This window comes from Aulonocara stuartgranti, assembly GCF_965226115.1.
Source record: "Aulonocara stuartgranti genome assembly, chromosome: 16".
In the NCBI taxonomy this organism is placed as follows: domain Eukaryota; kingdom Metazoa; phylum Chordata; class Actinopteri; order Cichliformes; family Cichlidae; genus Aulonocara; species Aulonocara stuartgranti.
Genome location: NC_138952.1, coordinates 32,140,336 through 32,165,740, shown reverse-complemented (window position 1 = coordinate 32,165,740; position 25,405 = coordinate 32,140,336). Strand labels below are relative to the sequence as shown.

The 25,405-nt window shown below is 40.3% G+C and overlaps 2 protein-coding genes across 3 annotated transcripts in view; one reads left to right on the top strand and one right to left on the bottom strand.

Moving 5' to 3' along the window:
- Positions 1 to 719: 719 nt before the first annotated feature.
- sec22a (SEC22 homolog A, vesicle trafficking protein) lies at positions 720 to 12,609 on the top strand. Its single transcript, XM_082507392.1, has 7 exons — positions 720 to 868; positions 2,947 to 3,157; positions 6,391 to 6,554; positions 7,698 to 7,877; positions 10,567 to 10,685; positions 11,265 to 11,330; positions 11,629 to 12,609. The coding sequence occupies exons 2-7, from the start codon at positions 2,976 to 2,978 to the stop codon at positions 11,827 to 11,829; spliced, it is 912 nt and encodes a 303-aa protein (XP_082363518.1). The 5' UTR covers positions 720 to 868; positions 2,947 to 2,975; the 3' UTR covers positions 11,830 to 12,609.
- A 2,150-nt stretch (positions 12,610 to 14,759) lies between these two features.
- Positions 14,760 to 25,405, bottom strand: part of adcy5 (adenylate cyclase 5) — a 97,080-nt gene continuing 86,434 nt past the window's right edge. For both annotated transcript variants that reach the window (XM_082507339.1, XM_082507340.1), the window contains exons 15-21: positions 24,944 to 25,128; positions 24,799 to 24,819; positions 24,382 to 24,511; positions 21,908 to 22,171; positions 21,526 to 21,730; positions 21,179 to 21,303; positions 14,760 to 18,592 (exon numbers count right to left, since the gene is read on the bottom strand). In XM_082507339.1, the coding sequence (XP_082363465.1) occupies positions 18,464 to 18,592; positions 21,179 to 21,303; positions 21,526 to 21,730; positions 21,908 to 22,171; positions 24,382 to 24,511; positions 24,799 to 24,819; positions 24,944 to 25,128 (1,059 nt within the window). In that variant the 3' untranslated portion in view covers positions 14,760 to 18,463. The remainder of the gene's footprint in view (positions 18,593 to 21,178; positions 21,304 to 21,525; positions 21,731 to 21,907; positions 22,172 to 24,381; positions 24,512 to 24,798; positions 24,820 to 24,943; positions 25,129 to 25,405) is intronic.

The following is a 25,405-nucleotide window of genomic DNA, read 5'->3' as shown; positions in this document are numbered from 1 at the left end:
AAATAAACTGGCTTCTTCTGGGCCGAAACTTACTTAAAAGTCCATCATTAGAAATCTTGCAGCGCGAAGACACCAGCAGTGACGGCAACAAGCTCTCGGCGCACATCCACATGAGGTAAAGAGACCTCACACAGAAATCCTTCAAACCGAAAGTATTATAGAAGTACTGACTGAGAAAGGTACCCAGACTTTTGCTCATGGTGTAATCTGTGCGTGTGTGCGTCATCGTGTGAGGCATTTTTTAGTATTTTGGAAGATGTTTGTATGTTATTCCCCAAATAGAAAATTTACAGCTCTCTCTCTCTCTCTCTGTGCGTATGTAAATACATGTTAATAATGTGTCAAACGTGTTGTTATATTCCTTAAAAGGCTTTGTTTGATTTTTTTTTTAGACAAGTAGACAAGTAAATGACAGTTAAAAAAAGAAAGACACTGACTCTTTTGTCTATTTAAGATTTTAATGTGAATTTCTTCAGTTTTACTCCCAATTTAAAATCAGCTTATCAGATCAGATTTGGCACACGGTATTTCAAAAATATTCGTGATATTTAAAAATGTAACAAAACATATAATAAAGGAATATTTTATTTATATATATATATATATATATATATATATATATATATATATATATATATATATATATATATATATATATATATATATATATATAATTTTATCTTATTATTATTTATTTTTTAGTCCGTGACGCCGGTGAGGTTGTTTTCCCACAATGCACAGCGAAACAGCCACGTAAACGTAAACCATCGTAGCATCAGCGCTGCCTGCGGCTTGCCTAGCTGCCTCAGCTTCCTGTATAGCTACACCTTCCAGATGTGCAGATGATGATGCAGGACGCATTTCCCAGGTATTATATTATTGCTCTGGGTTGCGGATGTGCTAACTAACTAGCTGTTAATCGCCGCGCTGATTAAACTAAGGTTGAAGTTCAATGCTGTTGGTGAACACGCTAATAGTTAGCTGCTAACCTTTGCTAGCTTGTTAAACTGTCCTGTAGATTGTAAAGTCTTGTTTCCACACAAGATAAATTGATCGTTAACACCACCGGCAAACGTTAAAAGCAACGTGTAACGTCAGGTAATCTACCAGTTTATTGTTCGCACATGTAAACATAGCCAACCATTAGCTAATGAAACACTGCTCTTAAAGTTGGGATTAAAGTAGCCGAAAGGTGAGACAGTTTGTCTCCGCAATCTAGTGTCGCTGCCTATTTTTTTTTAGTTAATCCAGGACTTAACGTTGTACTCGCGCCTTTTATTTGAGTTGTCTTGAAGTTCTGAGTTGTCTCGCCTTTTTCTCTGGGTGCAGTGAAAGCACTTAAAGCCTCAAATCGACTCCTCATAACCTTCATTCAGTCCGTGGAGCTGTCCATGGTTCTCACATGATGTTTATTGATTACAGAAAATTTACGTGAAGGCCATAGTTGAGTAGAAGAAACCTTTGTTTAGAAAGCCAGTGACTAATGAGACAACATTTCACCAGTCTAGTGGTTTTAGTCTTTCTACAGGGTGCTGAATGTGCATCCAGATAGGAGAAAGTGAAATTCCCAGTAAAGGCTCACCTCAGTTTCCAGTGAGACATCAGAAAGGCAGCCAAGCTCAGTCAGATTTCTGCCAACAATCTTCGTCCATAGTTTGACTTTCTCCATGGTTTGTTTTTTTTAATCAAGGTAAAGTAATGAAACTGGCAGATGCATTGCAAAGGAGATGAAAATGTATAATTAACCATTTCCTAAATCTTCAGTGCTGGTGCAAGATCACCAAAGCCCCCAAAATCAATTAGAATACGCTCAAAATGAGATTTTTACTAAGTAACTTAACACGTAATGAAACTTGCTTTATGCTTTTAGCAAGTCATGTTTGGTAGTGATTGAATTTGGTAACAAACGGACTGCAAACGAATAAACATTTCCTTTTTGAGGCGCTGCTTTAATTTAGAAAAAATGTCTGTTTATAATCTTCCGTGTGTTGTAATTTTACATTTTTTGGCATCCCCCCCCTGGAAGTACTCACACTCTCACTCTATGCTGCTTTTGTATTACTCACAAGTAGATGGCTGCTTTAAAATATTTATTATATAGTATATCTCCACGGACGACACTTGGCGTTAATATTGTTTCTAAGTGCTGTGATAAAAGCATATAGAAGATATTCCCCGTTTTGTTTGTCTTCTCATCCGACCTTGGTCTGGTTTTGAAGGTAGTTCTTAGTTGTGGTACCTGACACTTCGCTGATTCTGCTCACGTCACGGATCCTGTGGACTTGTCAGTCAAGGAGGAAGGAAATTGACCGGAATTCAAATCGCATGCAGGAGGACAAACGTGGAAAGTGTCCCGCTAACGCACATTCTCAGCTTCTCAGTAGATACCAGTGATCGGAGATTTTGAATGCTAAAAAAATTAGTTAGTTTAAAAATATATATATATATCTATATAAATAACTAATTGCACTGTTGTAGCTTGAATACTAAAACAAACTGTTAAATATTTCATGTTCAGATAGATGAGTGTGCAGACATTATCCATTAAGCAATCAAGTGAGGTTAGAGGTCACCACAGTAATCTATATTATCCTGAGAGGAAAACAGTCAGTGTCTGAGTGCTCGGTGTGTTCATCTCAGTTTGTTATTAAACCTCCCAAAACATTGTACATTTACAAAAACCTGATATTTGAGAATTTAATAAGGAACTGATTTTTTTCTGCCCTTTGTAGAGTGATAAATGGAAAGCAATGCTGTGACCAAAGACTGAGTTGCAACTTAATATAATTTTCATTGTTTCTTTTACTGAAGTATTAGTCATTTAGTCTAAATTGTCATGAAATCTATAAAGCTTTGTCAACACATCAAAATCCCAAGTTCAATGATGAAAAAGCAGAACATTTCCTTGCTGCACTCACAGATCTGTGCCATCTCCCTCGTTTGCAGGCCTTCAGTGAGACTGCCAGAGCTGTAAGATGTCGATGGTGTTGTTTGCCTCTGTGGTCCGAGTCGGGGACGGCCTGCCTCTCTCAGCATCCACTGATTATGAGCAGGACAAAGAGCTTCAGGAAACAAAGAGGCTCCTCAAAGGTCTCTCCAAGAAACTCGGCCAGTTTCCTGACCGCTGCACACTTAGGACTGGACCATACAACATCAAGTAGGTCTTTACTCTTAGCAAAAGATCCAGTTATTCTGCTCTGTTAAATGTTAAATAACTTTTGGTATTAACATGTTTCAAATGGGCCGTTTTGGTGTAAAAAAGGTCTGTTTGGCTTGAGTAAGATAATATCAGTTTAAAGGTGTAGGGTTAGTTTTTCCTTCGATTTTGACTAAAACCTCTTTTGGACAAGGGCCGAAATATTCGCGCATTTTTAAGCATCTGCATTCACTCAGTGTATCTTCAATTCCCGGTATAAAACCAAAATCTAGACAATGCATTTTTAATGACCCATGGGTGGTGAAATAGCCTGCTGTTGACAGTTTTACTGCTTTCTTTCTGACCCCTCTAACACACATGTGGTTAAAGAAAATACAGAAAAAGCGTTTAAATTTGAGCGATTTGACAGCTCGGGCTTCATTTGAGGTGTCAGACGGTTCCTGAAAGCTCTGCTTGTGCTTAGGGAATGGCTTTGAAACTCTCAAGCATTGTTTGTTAAAAGCTAATTAGTCTTATTACGACAGAGGACATGACCTTAGAGAACCTCACCGCCAACCATCAATGGGCCGGCTATACCTTTCAACAACCACAGAGTCTCCTTTTGATACGTCTCTTTAATCAGCGAGAGCTCGAAGCTTCTGAGGAGTGCGGACGTCTAAAGGCTGCTGAAGTTCAAAATGAAAGAGGCGGCGTTTAAAGTCACCGGTTAATCTGTCCTGTGATATTCCCGGTTCTTCAGTGGCCCTTGTCATGTCTGTAATATTTGTGTGTTGTGAAATAGGGCTGAACGATTATGGAAAATAATCTAATTGCGATTTTTTGCCCCAATATTGCGATTGCGATGCGATATGCGATTATTTTTTAAGGTCTTTGTCTTCTGTATTATTAAACAAAGACAAGCAATACATCATATAGTATGGCCAATACTATATTACATTAATTTTAAACTGTTCTTTCCTGGAAGACAGACCTCTGTTATGATGACATGAGGTGATGCATGAATTGATGACTGACATTTTTATTTAACTTCTTCAATCACAACAGTATATTTGAACATACACAATAGTTTATTTTTAGCTTACAAACATCTGAGCATAAAGTGCTGACAAGGAACCCTGGTGTAAACATTAAAATGAAAGTCAGTACAATGTGCAGATTGCAGAAATATACATAAACAAAATCAGTGGCTTTACCACACTCAGTTTTTCGACATCTGTGAACTACTAGACAGTCATTCAATTAAAAAATAATATTAAATAAATAAAACTAATAAATAAAAAATACACACATCTTACTGATCTCTGCAGTCAGTAACATTACACATAAAGTGCAAACATAATAGCAATTGTATAAACACACACACAAACACGCCTTTAAAGTTTAAAGGCGTGAAATTGGACGGTCTAGTTCTGATTAGCGTCACCGCTGTCTCGGTGGAGTTTAATAAACTCGGCCGTCTGCTTCTTGCTATCTAAAATATAACCAGACACTGGTGTAAATTCTCGACTGTCTCATACTTCTGTTTAATAAGTTTTCTGTTTGACGTTTAGTCAGCTGTGTGAAAACCAAGGAGGAACCCACCCGGGGGATTAATAAAGTTTTATTTTATCTAATCTAATAACTTTAATCTCAGCCAAACCGATTTACTCACGAACAAACAAAACACTGAAAAAAGCCCAACAATAACATTTTTAGGTTGTCTAAGTGACTTATATATTACGTTTAACGCGAGCAGCGAAACTCCGCGGTGATCTGAAAATGATGTGCCGGGAGTTGTGCCGTTCTCGGCCGCATCAGTAACCCTCGAGCTCCCGGCTAGCTGTCGAGCTGGTGGGTAGCAGACGCCTCTGAAAACGTCGAAGCACTTTTGCAAATATGGGATATCTTGATAAACCGAGCAGATATTTGATGTTTACACAACTACTTTCTCGCCTGAAAATATGTTAAAAGTTTATTTTGTGACCCAGAAAGATTAGTATGAGTAATTTTAAAACTTAGTAGCGGCCGCCATTGTTGGAAACTGGAGTTTGGCTGGGCCGCGCTATGAATTCTGGGATATGGTAGTAATTTGGACAGCCTTCGGCGCGTCGCTGTGACGTAATCGGTCTACAAATGCGGCCTCAGGAGGATGCAGCCCATGAATTTGGACATGTCCAGAGTATAATCGCAGCCTTTGCGGTTAGAAAATTGCACTGGATCATGTTGCGATATTATCGCAAATGCGATATATCGTTCAGCCCTATTGTGAAAGCTAGATGAAATTCCTTTTTCAGCAGATTTAATCCAGGAGGTTTTAGAACATCGGCTCGCTTGCTTAATGCCCCAAGTTTTACACAGTGATTTAGAGAATGCACATCACTGGAAGCAATTTAGGGACTAGTTTACTTCTGTAATATTTGAACATACTCGCACTGTAAGTCACAGTTATGAATCATCAGTTATATCGTGGGATTTAATCCAGTTTTATTTTAGCTGTTACCCACAGTGGAGTTATGATTTATTTTCTAATATTCGGTGAGGTTTTATAGGCACAGTCAGGCAGCTCCGAGACAGATATTGGTAAACGTATTCGTCCAGGGGTTTATTGTAAAGCACATTGCAACAGGTTCAATTCAGTGTTTATTATATATGCACCAGCAGCTTGTGAAACTAAAGGGCACAATAAAAATGAATCCATCAATTCAAATTGTGGGTAAGGGGCCCGCCTCCATCCCACCCTTAAACGTGAGTCATTTGCTTCAATTTCTGATGCGTATGTATGTGGCTACTCAGATCAGATTGACTCTCATTCCTCAGATATCGTCAACACCGCGAGTTTTTCTTTCCATGATAATCATCATATTAGTCTCAACTCTTTATTGACATTCAGGTTTCATATCCATTCAGATGCGCTCCGAGCTATTCTGGTAATGTGAACGTCTTTGTGTTTGGGGAATTTAATTTGCACTTAGTGTATCAATTAACACTGCAAGGCCAGCACATAGTTGTTTCTGCAGAGGTGGATTTGGATGCGAGCCATTGTGTTAAATTAACTGTGAAAGTGTGGCGTTGAAGCAGAGATGCGCTTAAATTGTGTTTGCTCTGTGTTTAGAGCTGCAACCTGCAGAAGTCAGAAATGCCTTTGTGTCCCTGGATATAGCTTTGTGTCCTAATTACAGATTCCCAGGGTTTCTGTCGAGAGGAAGAGTGGCGCGCTGCATTAGAGCAATAATATTTGTGTTTGTGTGTTTCAGTTTTACGAGCTCGCTGGGCGTTGGATACCTGATGGTATGCACTGCAAGTTATCCCAATGTTTTGGCCTTCTGCTTCCTGGATGAGCTACAGAAGGAGTTTATTGTCACCTATGACACCAAACGGATCGAGAGTGCCATGCGGCCCTACTCCTTCATCGAATTTGGTGAGTCCGTGGAACTGTGTGTTTCAGCCGAAACGACCATGTGGGAAATATGATGTCAGCTTTTCAAATTAAAACGGGTGCCATGTCTGATGGTACCTATCAGATGTAAAATTGGCCTCATTCTTTACAATATTCAGTTTTTAAAGTTTCTCCTGGGTAGTGCACAAATTTTACAATACGGGGTCACAGTCAGTAAATTTCAGATACAAAAAAGAGAGTTTGATGGCCTGGGACTAGTCAAAAAGTATTTTATGCTACCAAACCTACTTATGACTTCACCTGCGAAACAAAAGCACTACATCAGTCATCGTTACCTAAAAGGTTTTTTCCTTGCCGTCGTTTTAAAGAGGCTTTTGAGGACGGGCCTCACATATTACTCCCAATTACAACAACGAAAACCAATCTCACCAAAATGAAATGAGCTCGAGCTGTTATTGGTGTCAACCATCAAACAAAATTTGAAAATGATCATTTAAAAAACTTGGATGCGAGACAACTAACAAATAGACAAACAAACAAAACTGATTACATAGTCCCCCCCACCGCGGGGAGAACAAACTTAAATATGATCTTATCCACCGATGTTTGAGTTGCACAGAGACAAAATAGCAGTTTTAAGAAAAGCTGTCTGTATTCACATAAACTGTCAGCTCAGTTTGTTATGATCTTTACGTTTGGCCACTGCGCTGCAGGCTGCCAGCAGCTGTCCTACTTTCTGTCACAGCCATACCTGCAGGACGCAGGGGTGAGTCTACAGGGCAGCATGGAGCCTACTCAACTAGATTTACTTCAGAGCTTTGGTAACAGTATTTTACAGATGTAAATAAACATAAAGACATGAATAAACAATTTTAAATATAATTAATAGACTAAATTAGGTTTACATATAAAACATTGTTTTTGTGGACAGTAAAACTGAGACACTGGCCCAGCGTATGAAATAGCATTTTTGTTATGTAATATGTGATATGCAGTGTTTCTGTCTATTGTTGATCGAAAATGTTTTTGTTTATTCAGAAATCATTTTCCACTTCCACATTAACAGCATCTTGCTGTGTCACACAAAGGGTGCATTTGGTTCTGCCCGGCTTTGCTCTTTGTATTATTAATCAGCTCTTTGTTGTGCTGACTGTTATCCCTCAGACACCTTCATCCAGAAGACCAAACAGCGCTACAATAACCCTCGTTCCCTGTCCACCAAGATCAACCTGGCTGACATGCAGACAGAGATCAAGCTGCGACCGCCCTACCAGCTCTCCCCTGAGGACCTGCGGGCTATCAATGGATTCTCAGTGCACGCACCTTCAAAGTACAAGGGCATAGGTAGGACATAAGCTGCACACGTATGCGTGCAAAGTATGAGAGAGGCTTGTAATGAATTTATATACGTACAGCATTTAAAGATGCATTTATTCATGTGCATAAATATATATACAGGGTGTGCATGTACATTAAATTTAGATATTTAATCTTATTATTTGTATTAATTTTTCATTCTTAACATTGATGGTATTGACCACAAGACTGTGACATGATGTACATAGTTGCTTTTCCCTCAAAATGTTCCTGGAAAAGGAAAACAGGAAGTGCTACATGGCTTTAAAGACTTTCAAAGCAGACTCTGATGAAGACTTCAAGTTGATATGCGTTGCTCTGTTTTGCTTGCTCATTTCAACCTAAACAAAATGCCTCAGGAAGCATCTGTTTTTTTTATCCTTTATCGAGGTTTTTTGGACAAATCAGAAATATTAACCCCAGAGTTCAGAGCAAGTTTTATACCCCTGCCATTAGAGCTTTTTTTTTCATTTCAGGCGATAACGATATCTATCACGATATAAGCCAAATAACTATATTTGTAAGATTTAAATGTGCCGTTGCTCACAAGTAAAATGTGAAATAATCAGCAGCTTGTTTTGATTTAAATATTTATTTCCCATAATAAGTTCAACAGGGTAGATGTACTTAAGGAACATGAGACTTTTTCAGATAAATAAAGGCAAATATTGCAAACTACACAAAAGGCAGCCGCTAAAGCGTTTAAGTTTCAAAATAGAACAAACGAAACAGACTAAACTGTCAATTCCACTTAGAAACAAAATATTAATTCTAAAAATAAATCTTAGTTTGTTTTACAGAAGAACAGACAAAACTGACTAACTTTTGTCAATATCAAATAAACTGAGAACTAAAAGGAAATTCTCAATCTCTCCTTGTTGTATAGCTTAGCTTTTCAAACAGTTTTAACAGTTACTTTAGTCTGACAAAAGCCGAATGACGAATTAGCGCTTCCAGTCAGAGACTGAGGCTACGTCCACACGTACACGGGTATTTTTGAAAACGGAGATTTTCCGTTTTCGTTTTAAAAAATAATCCCGTCCACACATAAAGGCAGAAATGAAGGAAAACGCTGCTATGAACATGCCAAAGCAGCAGGTGGCGCTAGATTCCTAACCGTGCAGAAATGTTGGCCAATCAGAAGTCTAGAAGCCTCGGTGGGAAAAAGTAAACAAAGCTGCGGCATAGAAGCAGAACAGAGTCGTATGTGTGGAGGGACAGTAACTGTGTGTATATGTAAGCATTTAAACACTGCAGAGAGTAGAATTAACAGTAACAGTATTGTAGAAATTCATTTCACCGAAACAATAACGTGGCGCACAGTGTGACGCATGCACCAGTTTATTGTATTTCCAGACTTGCTTTCGGCACAATTTACAGTGCACGCTGCTCTGTTTTTTGTCAGACTTGAAATAGCCGAAATACCTTCACACTACGGAACTTCTATGGCTCTTCCGTTCGACAATCTCTCCGGCATTGGAACCATCATCTGTTTTCTCTTCGGTCACGCTCGGTTGATTTTTCTAGTCGGCACACTCATTTCCTCCATTACGCGCTGGCTGCTTCCCAAACAAACACACTGCGGCTTGGCACTTGTGCTGTACGTAACAAGTCACGCGACGTGACGCTGCGGCTGTGATTGGTTCGGCTCTGCGCTACTTAATTTGGATTGGCTGACCTTTTTTTTTTTATTTTTAAGAGGACAAGAGCGGCGAGGTCTATCGCGATAGCTTAATTTCTCTATCGAGTAAAAGTTATATCGCGATACATATCGTTATCGTTCTATCGCCCAGCTCTACCTGCCATGGACGCACGTTTTTCTGTGATAAACACATTTCCCTGGACCCAGGGCCTCTCCACAGGATCCTAGTCCCTTTTGCTTTTTGAGCTGTTTGTTCACGCCTCTTTTGCTTTTATTAAAATGTATTAATATGCAGTTCAGAACCAAAATGATTCCTCATCGCCGTATTTTCCTGTATCTTCAGTGGATTAACAAAGACATTTCTTAATTACAAAGTCTCATTTAAGCCCTAAATATTGAAATATTTATTGAAAGAAAAAAACAAAACATCCGCAGCAGAAGTCATTCAGCTGCTTAAATTTGAAATGGTTACTTTCTGGTGGATTATAAAGGGCAGAGAGAGACTGTGTGATGAGATAGTCATTTTCAAAATGAATCCATTCCGCTGTTGCTTCGTCGTAGCTCAGACCCCGTGCTCTTTACATCGTCCACAAAAACAACCCCTTTTCCCCACTGTCACACCTCAGTTGCCCCAAGCTAAGCGATGCCACCTCGGGTTACTTGTAGCTGTTGTGTTTCCCCCTGACATCCGAGAGAGCAGCTCTCCACGCTCTGCTCACTCTCCGCGGACCTTCCCAGTGTCTTGTTTTTCTGAGAACATAAATCATTTTATCCTGAGGGATGAAGTATGCTAATCTGATAATAGTGACACATTAATTCTTTTACTCTACAAGAATGTTTTGAAAGTGAGATTTGAGAACAGCACATTCTTGGCTTATCTTTGCCATTCAGGGATTTATTCCCTTTGTCCTGCACATAATAGCTTTTATATGTGTGTATATATATATATATAAATGAAATTTTGTCAAATCTAGTTGCTTTGTTGTTCTTCGGAAAGCAGATTTATCCGAGACCTGCGTCCTTGTTCTCTTGCAGCTCCCACGCAGATGCTGGAGCCGGTGACTCTCCCGGGAATCGTATCCTGTGTGCTGAGCATCCTCTGTGGGGGGCTGAACCTGCTGCGAGGGGTCCACGCTATAGAGAGCATACTGCAGGTGAGGGCATTCTAGAAACGACTCTCAGATTCAGTTTCTCTTAAAGGGAAATGAATGCTCAATGCAAGGCTGGTTCTAGTTTGATACTTTTAGCTGTCAGTTTTATTTGTAGCAAGAAACTTAAGAGGACGAATGAATTCCCGAGGGCTGGGAATGTAGGTCCGTCACAGAAAAGCAATCAGGTAGTCAGGAAACGCAGACTTTAAAGGTGGTGGGATTTATTCTAAAGAGAAAATGATGGCAAAGACTTCACTGTAAACATCATCCCAGTTTACTAATTATCTGCCTGCCTCAACTTTGACGTCATGAGCCACTAATATCTCCTGACTAACATAAACTTATGACTGATTATGGTCTGTCTGGGCTCACGTCACTACCACATGCCTGCCATTGTGTCCCTTGATAGAGCACCTGTCACATCACACTCTATGAACTAGATTAGATCACAGTACATGAAATGCATGAATAAAGATACCTCAACATGTTCTTGTCATATTGGTTTCTTTTTTTGTCCCTACATAAATGACTAGCGCTTCAAAAAACAACAAAAAAACCCAAGCATTTTCTCTGTGTCTGCAGAATGATGATGAAGACTTTAATTACGTGATTGCCTTCTTCCTCGGCACAGCGGCCTGTCTGTATCAGGTAAGTGATAGTCTGCGGTAAGGGGAGCCCATCACTGGCTGACTAACAGCCCTGCACTTTATAGCTCAGCAGCTTGTCAGCTACACATTAGCAAAAGCTCAGTGCCTTTCGTTCCAGTACCTTCTCTAAAAGATTTTGCTCAGCTTTTTTTGTGCAGCTCCTGATACTAAATGGATCACCGCAGACTGGTAGACACAGTGATGGGCACAGAGACATCAAATGGGATTTCTTATGAAAAACATCCCCGCCGGTCATGTGGTCTGCGCATCGTTCACGCTCTCTGTCTTTCTCCTTTCAGTGCTACCTGTTTGCCTACTTCTCAGTCTGGAGGAACAGCAAGTCCTTCCTGGCCTTTGCACTCATCTGTCTTTCCAACATGTATTTGTACGAATTGAGGAACATCTGGCAGATCCTCTTTCACGTGGCGGTGGGCGCCTTCATGACCCTGCAGATCAGACTGAGGCAACCGCTCGGCAAAGCACCGGACTACAATGTCTGACAAAAAAAGATCTGAAACTCAAAGGATAAATGGACCTGTAGTCTGAAAATACTGGAAACAAAATAGAGACAAAAAACAAAAAACCAAGCATCTCGATTCAGTGAGAAAAGCCAAAAGCGATCTCGCAGCAGCGCGGTAGCCCTGTTCAATAAACCCCAGCAGCTGTGAACAGATCTCAGTTTGGACTCTGCTGCAGCTTGAATCATTTATGGACCTTACTGGGAAGCCACTGCCCGATAACAATTTTCGACTTCCTTTCAGTGCATCCATCCCACCTGCAGGACGGATGCAGTTTTGCTCCCTCTGCAAGCACCAAGTATTGAAAGCGACGCCACTCGCTGCCAAATGCATCGGCTAAACAATCACATGAACTTCAGTTACTTGTTCAGTTATTTTTCATCTTCTATGTAAACCCACTGGTTATCCATCAGGTGCACGACTGGTTTCAGTCATGGTTTAAAACTATGCAACGCTGCCTTCTGCACGTGTGTGTCCTCGTATCTTATTTCGTAAGTGTTTGTCATCGTTTAGACCATTCTGCGTATTTATTTACCGACTGATTTCTCTGACGAAGAATTCTCCAGATTTTATGAATTTTGCTTGGTGATCGCTCCACTTTTATGTACACTTGTGTCTTTTTTTAGTCGCAAAGTAGCTCCTGTTTCAGCCGACGCAAACAGGCTGTTTGCATTCGTACCCTACTTCCTCGCCTACACAGCCTCAAGCATATGCCAGTGTCAAGTGACTGTGTTAATAAACAGGTCTGTGTTGGCAGCGGTATAGATGCATAGCTGCGTTGTCAAAGCCAGAGGCGGCCTGTATCATCTGAACAGCCTCTGGCCTGTTTTTTTATTTTATTTTCCCCTCCCACCGAGCCCCTCAGTTCAGACTTGGCTGCCATTTCTAAAAACAAAAACAAGAAGGAAAAAAACAAAAACTCATCTTTCACATTTAGCCTGTATCAAGGATATTGGCAGTGTTCACATTTAACACGATTATGACACAAAGATGCCATATTTATCGTCATCGGGGATTTATGGAGTGATTTCCCGGCGTTCCTGCATCATCCCAACAACTAACAGCAAACAAAACGAGAAGGGGAGAGAATTGAGTTGTGTTTTTCTTTTTTCTCTCCATGAGCAGTTTCAGTTGTGCCGAGGCTGTCATGACGTTTTTCTTTTTTAATTTACATTTTTTATTTATTTTGGATGATCCCTGTCTCACAGGAAGAAGTGAAAAATGAATCAGAGCATAGACGCGTACGCAGCTTTGCTTTCACGTCCATCTGGCATCTGCACTATTGTTCTGTCCAGAGACTGCTGTAACACTTCATTCTCATGTGATTCATCATCTGAATGTTCTCTGCTTTCCAGCATCGGGTGCCACACCTACATGACCTAATAGCTCCTTTTTTTTTTTTACCCTACGGCTCAGACTTGATTGGAACTGAAATGTGATTCGCAAACTTCTAGATTGTTCAAATGTTTTCCACAGCAGTAAACGTGTTGTGTGGGTGTGTGCTGTAAAATAGGAAACTTGAAAGTCAAAGATTTAAGTAATCCAAGTGTGGAACATGAATGTGATCATTTACAGGTCTTTAAATGGAATTTTCTAATCTAAACTTTGAATTTATTTGACACTAGAGACCTGTTATGATTAGAATACAAAATCTTGTTAAATGTTAAAGTTATGAAATGTGGAAAACATTGATTTGATTTGATGGGGTAAATGTGTTGGAACGCTAGTTTTAAGCCAGTCTTAGTAGCTCCATATTGGCCATTTTTGTGTGTGTTGCACGTGCACATCATGATGTGATCTGGTCCTCAATTTGAAACATGAGCAAAGCTGTGGAACACCGAACATTAAAAAACATTTCCATTACAATGATATCTTTTTTTTTTATCATAGCACTGTCAGTTTCATACCAAATTCAGGGATATCTGGTACATGTTGCAGTAATTGTGAAGACAAAAATCACTTTTGTTTTAAAACAAAAAAGCAGGGATGCTTCTCCTGAGCAGGAAGTGCTCCCATTTTCACAGATATGTGCTGCCTGACCTGCACAAATTTGAACTTGAATGTCAGCGTGGTGACGATGTGATTGTAGCAACGCTCACATAGTTAGAGGCCAACAGGTTGGCTGTTCAGAAAGGTCACATTCATTAAGTCTGGAGATTTTGTTTGCACTAACATGGGTTTGAATTCCCGGAGAAAAGCAGAGGAAACACTGTTGTTCCTGCAGCTGCTGCATTACAGTCGACGACGATTCTTATTTTATCCGAGCGTGCTCAGTTTAAATTGGGAGGCTTCAGTTTTGATTACAGTCTGGCACTGCTATGTAAATGCACAGCAGGAGTGACCAAGATCTTAACTGATTCCTGTTGGAGATAATAGCCACTGATTTGACTTACAAATACAGATATTAATACCATGACGGATAATGTAACGGGCAGAGCGTTAATCAGGAGATTAGCATTTTTCCTCCTTGTCCTCCGTCATATAAACAATAATCAGTAATAACAAAAAAGAAGACAAAGGACCTCATGCGTAAAGCCTGTCATGCAGTGCTCCTGCCATCTGTTGGTGAGCTACGTGAACATGTAAAATGACTCCCAGGATAGAGTGCAGTTAAAACAGAGGAGACACCTGAGCTTTCCACACATTTAAACAAACCTTTTGTTTATAGATTTTGGCTTTGTGCTGCTGAAAGAGGAAAAAGTCTTCCTCAGCCTGTGATATTTTGGACAATGCACCTTTCCAAGCTACAGCGTGTCCACATACATTTGGTCACTTTTGTTTCTTATTTAAGTCCGTAGCTTTGGTATTGTGTGCCAAAACGACAGCTTGCACAAAGTAAACACCAGCATCAATCTAGATCCATAAGAGACCTGACAGCACAGCAGAACATGAACAAGAATCAGATCTCAGGGTACCTGTGAAACCTCTCAGCAGTTTATTTTACTATAAAAAAACAGCATAATGTTTAGCATGGCAACAAAAACAATCCACAGTTTTGTCTCTGAAGCCATTTGTGTCACAGACACGGCCACCTCGTGTCAAATAAAAAGCGAATGAGAATGCTGTACTTTGTAAAGATGGATCCACTCAGGCACCTTGTAGTCACACCCCTCATCTCTGGTCTGTGCCTCTCCAAGCCCCTCGTGTTCCCTAATGGCACATTCATGCACAGTGAACAGTAGAAAGAGGGGGGTGACGTGGGTGTAGAATGGCAGTGCATCCAACTGGAATCATATGGAATGACACCTATAGGTATTAGCCGGGGTGTGTGAAGATAATGGTTGCAGCAGTACAGTACATTAACAAAGATTTAAAAAAAAAAACGCCAGAGAAGACCAGTGCAGGTTTTTCCCCTTCATTCCACAGGCTCAGAATCATAGTGCCATTTACTCTTTAAAAAGGAATGAAATTCAAAGGATAAGGCTAGTGCTAATATTTTTGGGTCAACAAAGTCCCATGAAACGACCAAATTTCCACCTAAATTCTGATGTTGTTCAAAAGCAACGATTAGTGAGGCAATTATTCCATATAATCATCATGGGCACTTACTGAGCGCGTCAAGTCTGAATTAAAATAAATTAATAGAGTGAAACAAGTCTAACTTGTTAATAAATTGTTTCATTTGCATGTGTTACTCAATACATACTGAAAGATTAAATATTAGTCCTAAGTAACTGATTCTCTCCTCTTTAAACAATATTTTTTTAAATCTTTTAATAAGTTGGACTATTGCTGGGACTGCCAACAATATCTGACTCCCGCTTAAACATTTATAGTTTCCGTAAACTGAAAATCCGCCCACTGAGTGGTAGAAGAGCTCTGATTGGCTGGAATTTGACAACACATTTCTGTGAGTTTAAATAATCTTTTCAAGTTCAACTATCAATTTATTAATATTTTTTTAATGGAAAGTGTCCAAATTAATTATTTTCTGACAGCAGTTTAAAATTAATACATTTATTAACCTCCTAGGAGCTGGCGTCCACATATGTGGACATCACATTTTGGGTTATTTAGACCAAAATACTGAATTTTGGGCCTGATATCCACTTACGAGGACATTACACTGTCACTGTTCTATCAAAATTTTAAATGAATATCCTCCTATGTGGCTCTCATTTTTCTTAAAAACAAAAATAAGGCAAAAAAAAAAAAATGTAAAAAATTAAAGTAATTCTTTGTTTTTACATCCATCGGGCCCCAATATGTCCAAATATCAAAGAGAAATTAAAAATGCATGCGGTGGAAGAGTTTGGGTCTTAGGAGGTTAATATGCAGGATTTAAATAGAACCTGAGGCTAGTTATTCAGATAGAAGTCCATAGACTGCAGTTCATTTTGAGTCCACCTAATACATACAACATCGCAGTGAAGTAAATACTGATCTGCATAGCATACCAAATAAGTTTTAAATAACTTCACGCACAAATTCAGTTTGTTTTCACAAGATGCAAGTGGAGAGAATATTGCAGGCATTACTTAAAATGTTAATTTTGCTCTTTTCATGAGATCAGTTGACAGTTATAATAATATGACTCTATATAAAATATGGACATAGCTTCACAGGTCTGAAAATAGAAGCCAATGCAGTTTAGGTGCCTTAAACATGCTTTTCATGGCCAGCAGGGGTCGACTCCTCTGATTACAAAAACAAGTTTGATTTTACTGGAAGAAGAAATCTGGAAGGACACTTACTAGGCTCCAGTTATCTATGACCTCTGTAAGCGTTTTCCTAATTAGTTCGTCTTGATTGCTAGCTTCAAGTGTCTAAATACAGCACGATATTGACTACTGACAGTCAAATAAGAGAACAAAGCAGAGCATGATCTTCCTTGCGATTGACAACCAGATGAGCGTGCGGTGTTTCTAAGTGAGATCCACCCCCAGTGGCCTCTAAACTGTTAGCTCAAGGCTTAACAATACTTCACAAACCAATGGGTGACGTCATGCATGCCTACATCCATCTTTTATATACAGTTTTCTAGCCTTATCCTTTAAACTTGGTTCTGAAGTTTTCTGGATTCAGTATTCTCAGGTGAAAACATTTTTCTGTCCATTTACGTTTTCCTGTGACAAAACAAACCAAACCAGGTGAAGTATTTGGTAATATCATCATTAAAAATCACTTGAGTCCATGAGCCAGCCAGGTCAGTTTGTCTGATGACACGCTGAATAAAGATGTAATACTGAAGAGAACTGCTCTGTTAAGGAAAGAAAACAGCAGATAATTGGGCACATGTCCACATGTGCTTATCTGTCCCTGTCCACAGGATGAGCATCATCACCGTCGTCAGTACAGAGTCCATGTTAAAGGCCTCATCGGAGATCATCGGACATTCATTGGGTCGTACCATCTGATTGAGCAAGCGAGTGGGGAGCTGTGGGAGCAGAGCACAACAAGGTGGACGGCTGAAAGCACTGGAGTGCAAAAAGAAATGGCTTTTGAGCACCAAGGCTGATGCATTTCCATCCTCTAGTCCGTCATTCAATGTACCGCCTTGCTCGGTTTTAAGACTTGCTTTTCGCTGTGAGAAAAGGGCAAGAAAAGAGGCTATTTGGGGGGAGCTGAAGCTAAACGGAACATCAGCTGTGATGCAGTGCTAACATCAGGCAACACCAGTGAGGACGTCTGAAATCCCAACATGAATTATACAGTATGTATATCTGAATATGTATAATATATATATTCATGTACAAAATATAGAATCTTAATATATCTCATAGGGTTTGTGTTTCGAAGTTAAAATAGAAAATGTTAAAGATTAGAAAAAGCTCTTTACTGACATCCTCTTTGTTTTATGTGTTTGTGAATATATATATATATATATATATATATATATATATACATATACATATTATGCTGTTGATACTACTGAGGTTGTGATATTGCACATCTGGCGGGAAGCTTTCTGTAAACACTGTGCAGCGTTTTCTTTCTGTTATAAAAGGAAATTCATATAATCTCAGGAAACCCGGTTACCTGTAGGACACACTCTTCAGCAATAAAGACTATCTCCTCCATGAATCTGTTAGTTACCGATGTGATTAGATAATGACACAAGGACGGATAGTGCTGCAGTGCTGGCTTAGTGTCCATACTTGAGAGATTCATACCTGCATCACAACATGGACCAAAGGTATTACAAACCATACGTGAAATTCTGTACATACACATAAAACTGTCTGTGTTTTACATGTACATACTGTATATACTTCAGCAGGAGCAAGGCAGAGCGAAAGAGAAGAGGTAATGCAGCTTATGTCCTCCCGCAGGTGTGTCCAAAAACCCATCGGAAAATTACGGCTGATTGAAGCAAATCAAATTTCTTATTGACCATTTTTCCTTCAGGACCCAGACTCGCACAGCTGACCAATAATCTGTCTTTATGCTCTGACTGGACATCTTTGGTCTCATCGGCTGACTCGTAGCGAGGCTTCTCCGACTCATCGGCTCCCCCACAGGCTGGGCGTTGGGATGAACATTTTCCTCATCCTTTATGGCCTCAGGTTTGAGATGGGTTCAGTGCTGTGAGAAAAGTTCAATCTCAGTCCACCCTAAGCCTGCTTTGTATGTCGTAAGGCGTGTAACCCCCTATGTGTCTGTCACTTAGTGTGGGTTAACTGCTGGAAGGTCCACTGGTGAGGAAGTAGGTCATCATCTCTCCTTTGCCCTTGACTGTGACCACTCCTCTGTATTCCAGTGTGTAGTTATAAGAGCTCAGTACCTGGTGCAATTCTGGGGTCACCTGAAGGCAGATGGAGAATGGAATATTTAATTCCCTGGTCAGCATTTTTGAGATTTATCATTATTTTGCTAATAACTCCTAGTGACCAATGATTTGACAGCTTGAAAGTCAAACATGCTGTGTCATTGATTAAGATGGAGTTTAATGGAACCATAATTTCTAGAAAGAATAACTTTCAGTCAAGTTGAACCCAGTTTAATTTGACTACAGTGCTGTCTTAAACTCTTTATATTTTGCTACGAAAATTGGAAATAATCAATAATGTTGAGATCAGGAATCTGGGGAGACCAATCCATGTCTCAATATCAAACGTGCCCAAGGATAATATTTTACCTTGATTCTTAGCTGTTTTTTAATGCTTAAACAATTCATAGCTCAGTGTTATGTACTCAACAGAGAAAACTTTCTCTGGTCAGATACAAGGACTCATCTGAAAATGAGTGAAAAATTAGCCAATGTCCAACGATAAATGTTGAAAGACCTTCAGAAAGCTTGGAAAATTACAAAACATGCAAGAAAGTCTGGCTCCTTGGGAGTGCAAGAGCAGCTGGCCCTCCGCCGATTACCAAGACTACTTGGAGTACATCTAGAAGATGCGAAATGTAGCTACCGTCACTGAAACTGATGATCACCATGGCAGCAGTGATACCTGAAGCCTTGGAAACTGCGAATCAAAGACTCACATCCTTGGCCAGCCACTTGAAGAGGTATACCAGAGAGCTAGAAGGCAGGAGAATAAACCAGTTGTACTCCACTGAACCATTCAAGGGAGAAGGACACAACCCATAACGGCAATGCTCAGTGGCTAGTGGCTCTAAGAGCAGACCACAGCATCCTTCCCGAACAGGATCCAGGATCCATGGCAGCGACAGACATCCAAGAAAAGGTCCAGTAAGAAGCACCAGGCTCTAACATGATTCATGCCTACTGGCTGAAGAAGGTGACTGCACTGATGAAGCAGTCCTAGATAACACAACAAACATCCATGAGCACATCAGGAAGATGGCCACAACTGACTGCTTAGTGAATACCTCAGGAAGCAGAAATATGAGAAAGAAGAGGAGCAAGAAGAAAAAACATCATGGAAGGACAACCCCCTGCACGGTATGTACCATCGGCAGATAGAGGAAGTGGCTTATATCAAGCAATCCTACCAGTGGCCGGACAAAGCTGGACTATCTTTCATTCTGGAGGCTCTAATCATGGTAGCATAGGAACAAACTCTGATCCATAGAGGCTGGGGTCTACCACACCAGGCAAGACCCCAGGTGCAGGCTGTGTAATAATGCCCCTGAGACAATCCAGCACATAGCAGCAGGTTGCAAGGTGCTAGCAGGCAGGGCATACATGGAACGCCATAACCAAGTGATCGACAAAGTATACAGGAACATCTGTATGGACTGGAAGTCCCAGGGTCAAAATGGGAGACGCCCTCTAGGGTGGTCGAGAATGACCGAGCTAAGATCCTGTGGGACTTCCAGATACTGGTGATGGATAACCAACCGGACATAGTAGTGGTGGACAAGCAGACAAAGGCGGCTGTAGTGATAGATGTAGCTATACAGAATGACAGCAATATCATGAAGAAGGAACACAAGAAGCTGGAGAAGGGCTCAAGAAGATGTGGAGGGTGAGGGTAACAGTGGTCCCACTTGGTGCAGTGACTCCCAAGTTAGGCGTCCAGCAGATCCCAGGAACAACATCAGAGATCTCTGTCCAGAAAAGCGCAGCAAAGATACTGTGCTGGACCCTCTAGCTCCCAGGCCTCTGGTAGAGGACTCGCGCTTGAAGGATAAAGTCCGCCCACAGGGGCGAGAGGGGAATTATATAGTTTATGCACACGTCTTGTGATCTGTAAATCACCAATGGAGTGTCTAATCAGTTCTCTGTGTTGTTCTTCCTGAATTAGTGGTAATAAACACATCTGATGCCATAGTTCTGTCAATAACATTTTGTATTAACTCCTTATGCCTTTTCCCCTGATTTATAGTCATTGGCTCGATGAGTTTGGCTACCTCCACTGGGAAATATTCTATTATTAGAGTTTTAATACAAGTTTCCAACAAAAACAACTGCAGAAGTTACAGAAAGTTACAAAAATGAAACTCATAACTTTACTAATAAAATGCTGCTTGGAGCCATTTGGTGTTCATTAGGAAGCAGCAGCTCATATTTTCTCTTTTGTCACTTTTTCCTGCAAAAAGGTGGACTGTAAAGAGATCGGATGAAATTAAAGAATTCAATCTGTGTTCATATTAGCTTTGAATTATTAAGCTTTAATGATTGAATATCTGATAAAGCAAAACCAGTAGGGCCATTTTTAACGATCATTCTTCATTACCTTGAATACACTCCTTTTTTCCTCCCTTCAGTCGACAGATAAGTGTGGTTTTACAGAGCTTATGCACACTGGATGAATTTCAAATTTTTCACCAAAATAGACTGAAGGAGGTGGGAGGGAAGGAGTTCAGAATAATTTACTGATGGAATGCAAATTTTATAGTTGATTTTAAATAACTTACTGATTATCTGAGTACACAAAATCATCAGTGTGAATTTAAATGACGGGACATATAAAATTGTTACCTGGATTCTCTCTGGTACACCTGTGCTGTCCATGCGACTCGCCACATTTACAGTGTTCCCCCAGATGTCGTACTGAGGTTTCCTGGCCCCGATCACCCCAGCCACCACCGGGCCAATGTTAAGACCTAGGAAAAGAAATAAATATAGAATAATTAAAACTGCCAAACAGAGGTGCAGGTTAAAAGATATGATGTATATATCCTACAAAATCAGATCTCAGAATCTTTTCAATTTGGAAACTGGTTCTTTAGTTCCAATTGGGCAAATCAGTTACTTTTACTGGAGCTGTAGTCAACAACAGTCTTACACTCTGCAAAAAAAGTCCATTTTTCTTTCCTGCTACCCACCTATTTTCATCTTGAAGTTGTTAAAGGAGTGTTCATTGATGTATTTCATCTGGTCCATCAGCCTCATGGCGTAGTCAGCGAGAGCACGGATGTGTGACCGCCCGACCTTGTCATACGTGGAGTCATTGAGGCCGGAGGCTGCCATGTATGTGGAGCCGATAGTCTTGATCTTCTCCAGCTGGCGGAACTGATCCTCGCTGATGATCTGAGGATAGCAGAACGAAGGTTTGTAATATCAGTGGCCATATTTAGCAGAGTTTTGGGTCCACTGGATTCAATAGTAACCAAATAAACACAGCAAACAGTAATTGGATGTTATCAGAGCCGTTGTTCTGCATTCATACATTCAGACAGCTTCCAACTGGAATAGTTCAGATCTTACCTCATCAAAGTCGGCGATGATTTCATTAAGCAGTCGCAGGCACTCCACTCCCTCATTGTTGCCCTCCAACTCTACGTAGAACTCAGAAAAGTTACTAATAGAGGCAAACATAACTGCAACACACTCGCACGACTGGTAGTAGAGCTCATCGTTCCGACGTTCCCGCTGCAGGAAGTGAGCAGCCACGTCTTTGGGAAGGATGTTGTGGAGCAGACGGCGGTTGTAGGCTTGCAATTCCTCCATCTCCTCCTTTTCCTCTGTGGCCTTGTGAGGAGTTAGAGAACAGGATTAAAAATTAATACTTCATTTACAACTGGATGGATTTTTTATGACATTTGGCACAGATATTGAAGATGCCAAGAAGATGAATGCTAATGAATTTGGTGGTCCCCTAACATATTATCTCGCCCCACCAGCAGCATTCAGTAATATATCCTGACAGGTAATCACCACTAAGTTGTTATTTTTTAAAGAAGGTTCAGGAAAAAACCCTTTTACCTATCACTAAATTTCTTTACTTTGTTTTGGTATCTCAGCCTCACAAAACTGCAAATGGAGCTTGAGACTCACAGCCTTGTTTTTTACTAACCATTGGTGACAGCAGTGAGCTGGAAAATAGAGAGCCCTCCAGCAGCTTTTTTAAATAAGTTTTTTATCCACTTGACTGGATTAGCAACTACAAGCAGAACAGCCTGCTTCACAACCGTCAGAAAATGCCAAAGAAGCCATGAACATCCCTTAAGGAATGTTCTTATTGTCAAATTGATACTGTACTGAATATTATTTGGTTATTATACGCACACTCACACACACACGCACACACACACACACACACACCCTCTGACATGTTTGTACTTTCTCAAATAAGAACAAAAAGTTTCTTAACAACAGAATTTGGTAAACTATCTCAGTGTTTATTGGTGAAGCAATGATTCATGTTAGGGGATGCAAACTTTTCAGAGTCACGTTTTATACTAATCTAGGTACACCTAAGTACATGCTTACAATTACGAGTGTAACCAATCTTACCGAGCCAATAAAACACACTTGATTACTGAGATTAAGATCATCAATCATTGTCAGCAAGTGTGAATACCTCTATGAAAGCAGATGTTTTGGCAGTTTGTTGGTCCTGAGCAGTCAGGTGTGTGTTAACAGTCTTCCCAGACTATCCAAGAAATCTGCTTGACCATTCTTATTATCCATTAGGGTCCCTAATTTCATTTTTCATTTTCTTCATAGCCAGTTCAATATTTTAACACTAATGTTAAGTCTCCATAATGTATTTTTCAATCTGTTATTCAGATTTACAGTTAGATGAATAATATTATGATCAGAAATATCTCATGTTGAGCACTTGTTCACCCTGTATGTGTCTACATGGGAGCACAGTCTAGGTTTGCAAAGCTGCATCTGACTAAAATGCACATCGCCACCTCATTTCAGCTACCAAGCACGGTAGCGGTGGTGTTTTGAATTGGGCTTCTTTTGCATCCACGGGACCTGGATCGAACATGAACTCCTCTGTACGCTAAAGTATTGGAGAGTCGAATGTGAGTCCATTTGTCCAACAACTACAGCTTGGCCAAAGTTACAACAGATGCTGATCCACAAAACAGCAGTAAATCTACAACAGAATGGCTGAAAAAGAAAAGAATCTAAGTGTTGCAATGGCCCAGCTAAAGTCCAGACCTCAACTCAACTACAATATACTGCAGAGAGTGGACGGACTCTGTGATGCTGCCTATTTGCTCATTTCTACAAAGCTTTAAAATTACAGCACTTAATTGTTCTCATTGGCTTCTGATTCCAGCCTTCACCTTGACAGGATGTCTGACCCACATTTAAAGTTAATTTGTTGTTTATTCCTATTATCATCCTTTAAAGGAACACAGTGAGACATCATTTGCATTTCTAACAGATCTATGCACAACTGTTGTGTCCATGCCTGTTTAAATATGTATATTTTCCCTGTCATGCTGATGACGATATTCAGGTACTGCCTAGCCTCATCACTTCTCAAATCACCAAATATTTTCACTTAAAGGAAATAAATGGAAATCCACTTCCTCCTGACAAAGTCTAAATCAACTAAATCAGCTGTTAAATGCCACATTTTAAACCAACTGCAGCTCATTTAAATCATAACATTCTGCATCAAGTGGCAAGTTGGGCTAGCTGTGTTTATTTTCTTTCAATCCCAACATGTTTTTGAATTAAATTAATTTCCTAGCACAAAATAATAACAGCGATTCCCTTCCTAAAAATGCAAATTTATGCTAAAAAGCACACCAAATACGTATCTACAAAGTCACATAATGACACTTAACACGGATACCAGGAGGAAAAAAAAACAAAACTACTTTTTAAGCATCAGAGGCCAATGGAATCATAACTATACAAGGGGAAGGGGCAGCAATGCGCTATAGGTTCTGTTTACTCTTGTTCTCACACACGCGCACACACACACTAACCTGCAGTTTCCACAGGAAGTCAAGCCTTGCTGTTGACTCCACCTGCTGGGCGTGAAGGTACAGGGCAAGGACGAAGACTGTGATCACCACTGGAGTCATGATCTTTAGAGGCACCTTGTCTACTCCACACCTGGAGGTCAGCACATACACATATTAGTATTACAGATAGATTTTATGCCGAGTTACCCAGCTACCACAATCACTGATATATGCAGGTATTACACAGAGTTAAAGATGTACTCTGCAGGAAAATAACATAAAACACAAAAACAAGCTGCCCTCTAAATCTTGGCTAATTAGCGTTAGCATCTGTTGCCAGCAGGTCATTATAGTTCCATTTGTGCCAGAGGAGTGATAATGATGCTGTTAGCGTAAACAGATGACAGAGACCACTTTGGGTCCCGCCATCAGTCTCACCTTGTTCCATTCATGGGCTCACTGTGAGGGAGGAACAGAGAAGAGCCGGTGAGCACTAAGAACATCTGCACACCTTCGAAGCTTTAATCATTACAGGCATGAAATGACACACAGAGACACACACAAGTGTAATAAAGAGACTCACGCGTTGTTGATGGCATTGGCCATGACCAGCAGGTCCTGGTTGTCAAAGAGGCTCACTTTGGGAACCTCCATGATGAGAAGGTAAAGCAGTTCGATGAAGAGCATGAGGAAGAGCTTACCGATGCTGCTGACCTGCAGGAAGACGGAACAGGCCAGCAGGCTCAGCAGCACGCAGGACGAGAAGTACTGAGGGAGAAAATGCAAAGAGACTATTGTTTAGTGGCCAGGCTTTATATGCTGCAACAGTTCTGACTGAACAAGCTGCATCTGGATGAGTTATAAAACACACGATTAACCCACATTTTCACTGCTTAACTTCTAATTTGAGCACGAGTGTGCACACCAAATGTTAACATTTACAGCTGTAATTACCCCCACTTAGCACCCATTTGTTCTGCTCCCAAAATTTCGTTTCATGTCAGAAGTCTCACATTGAAATCTTACAGTTACGTGTGTGTGTGTG

Bases quoted from the DNA above. Each gene is read 5' to 3' on its own strand.
- sec22a (XM_082507392.1), top strand. From the start codon at position 2,976: ATGTCGATGGTGTTGTTTGCCTCTGTGGTCCGAGTCGGGGACGGCCTG. The intron at 6,555-7,697 runs GTGAGTCCGTGG...GTTATCCCTCAG, and splicing joins CTACTCCTTCATCGAATTTG to ACACCTTCATCCAGAAGACC. The intron at 10,686-11,264 runs GTGAGGGCATTC...CTGTGTCTGCAG, and splicing joins CTATAGAGAGCATACTGCAG to AATGATGATGAAGACTTTAA.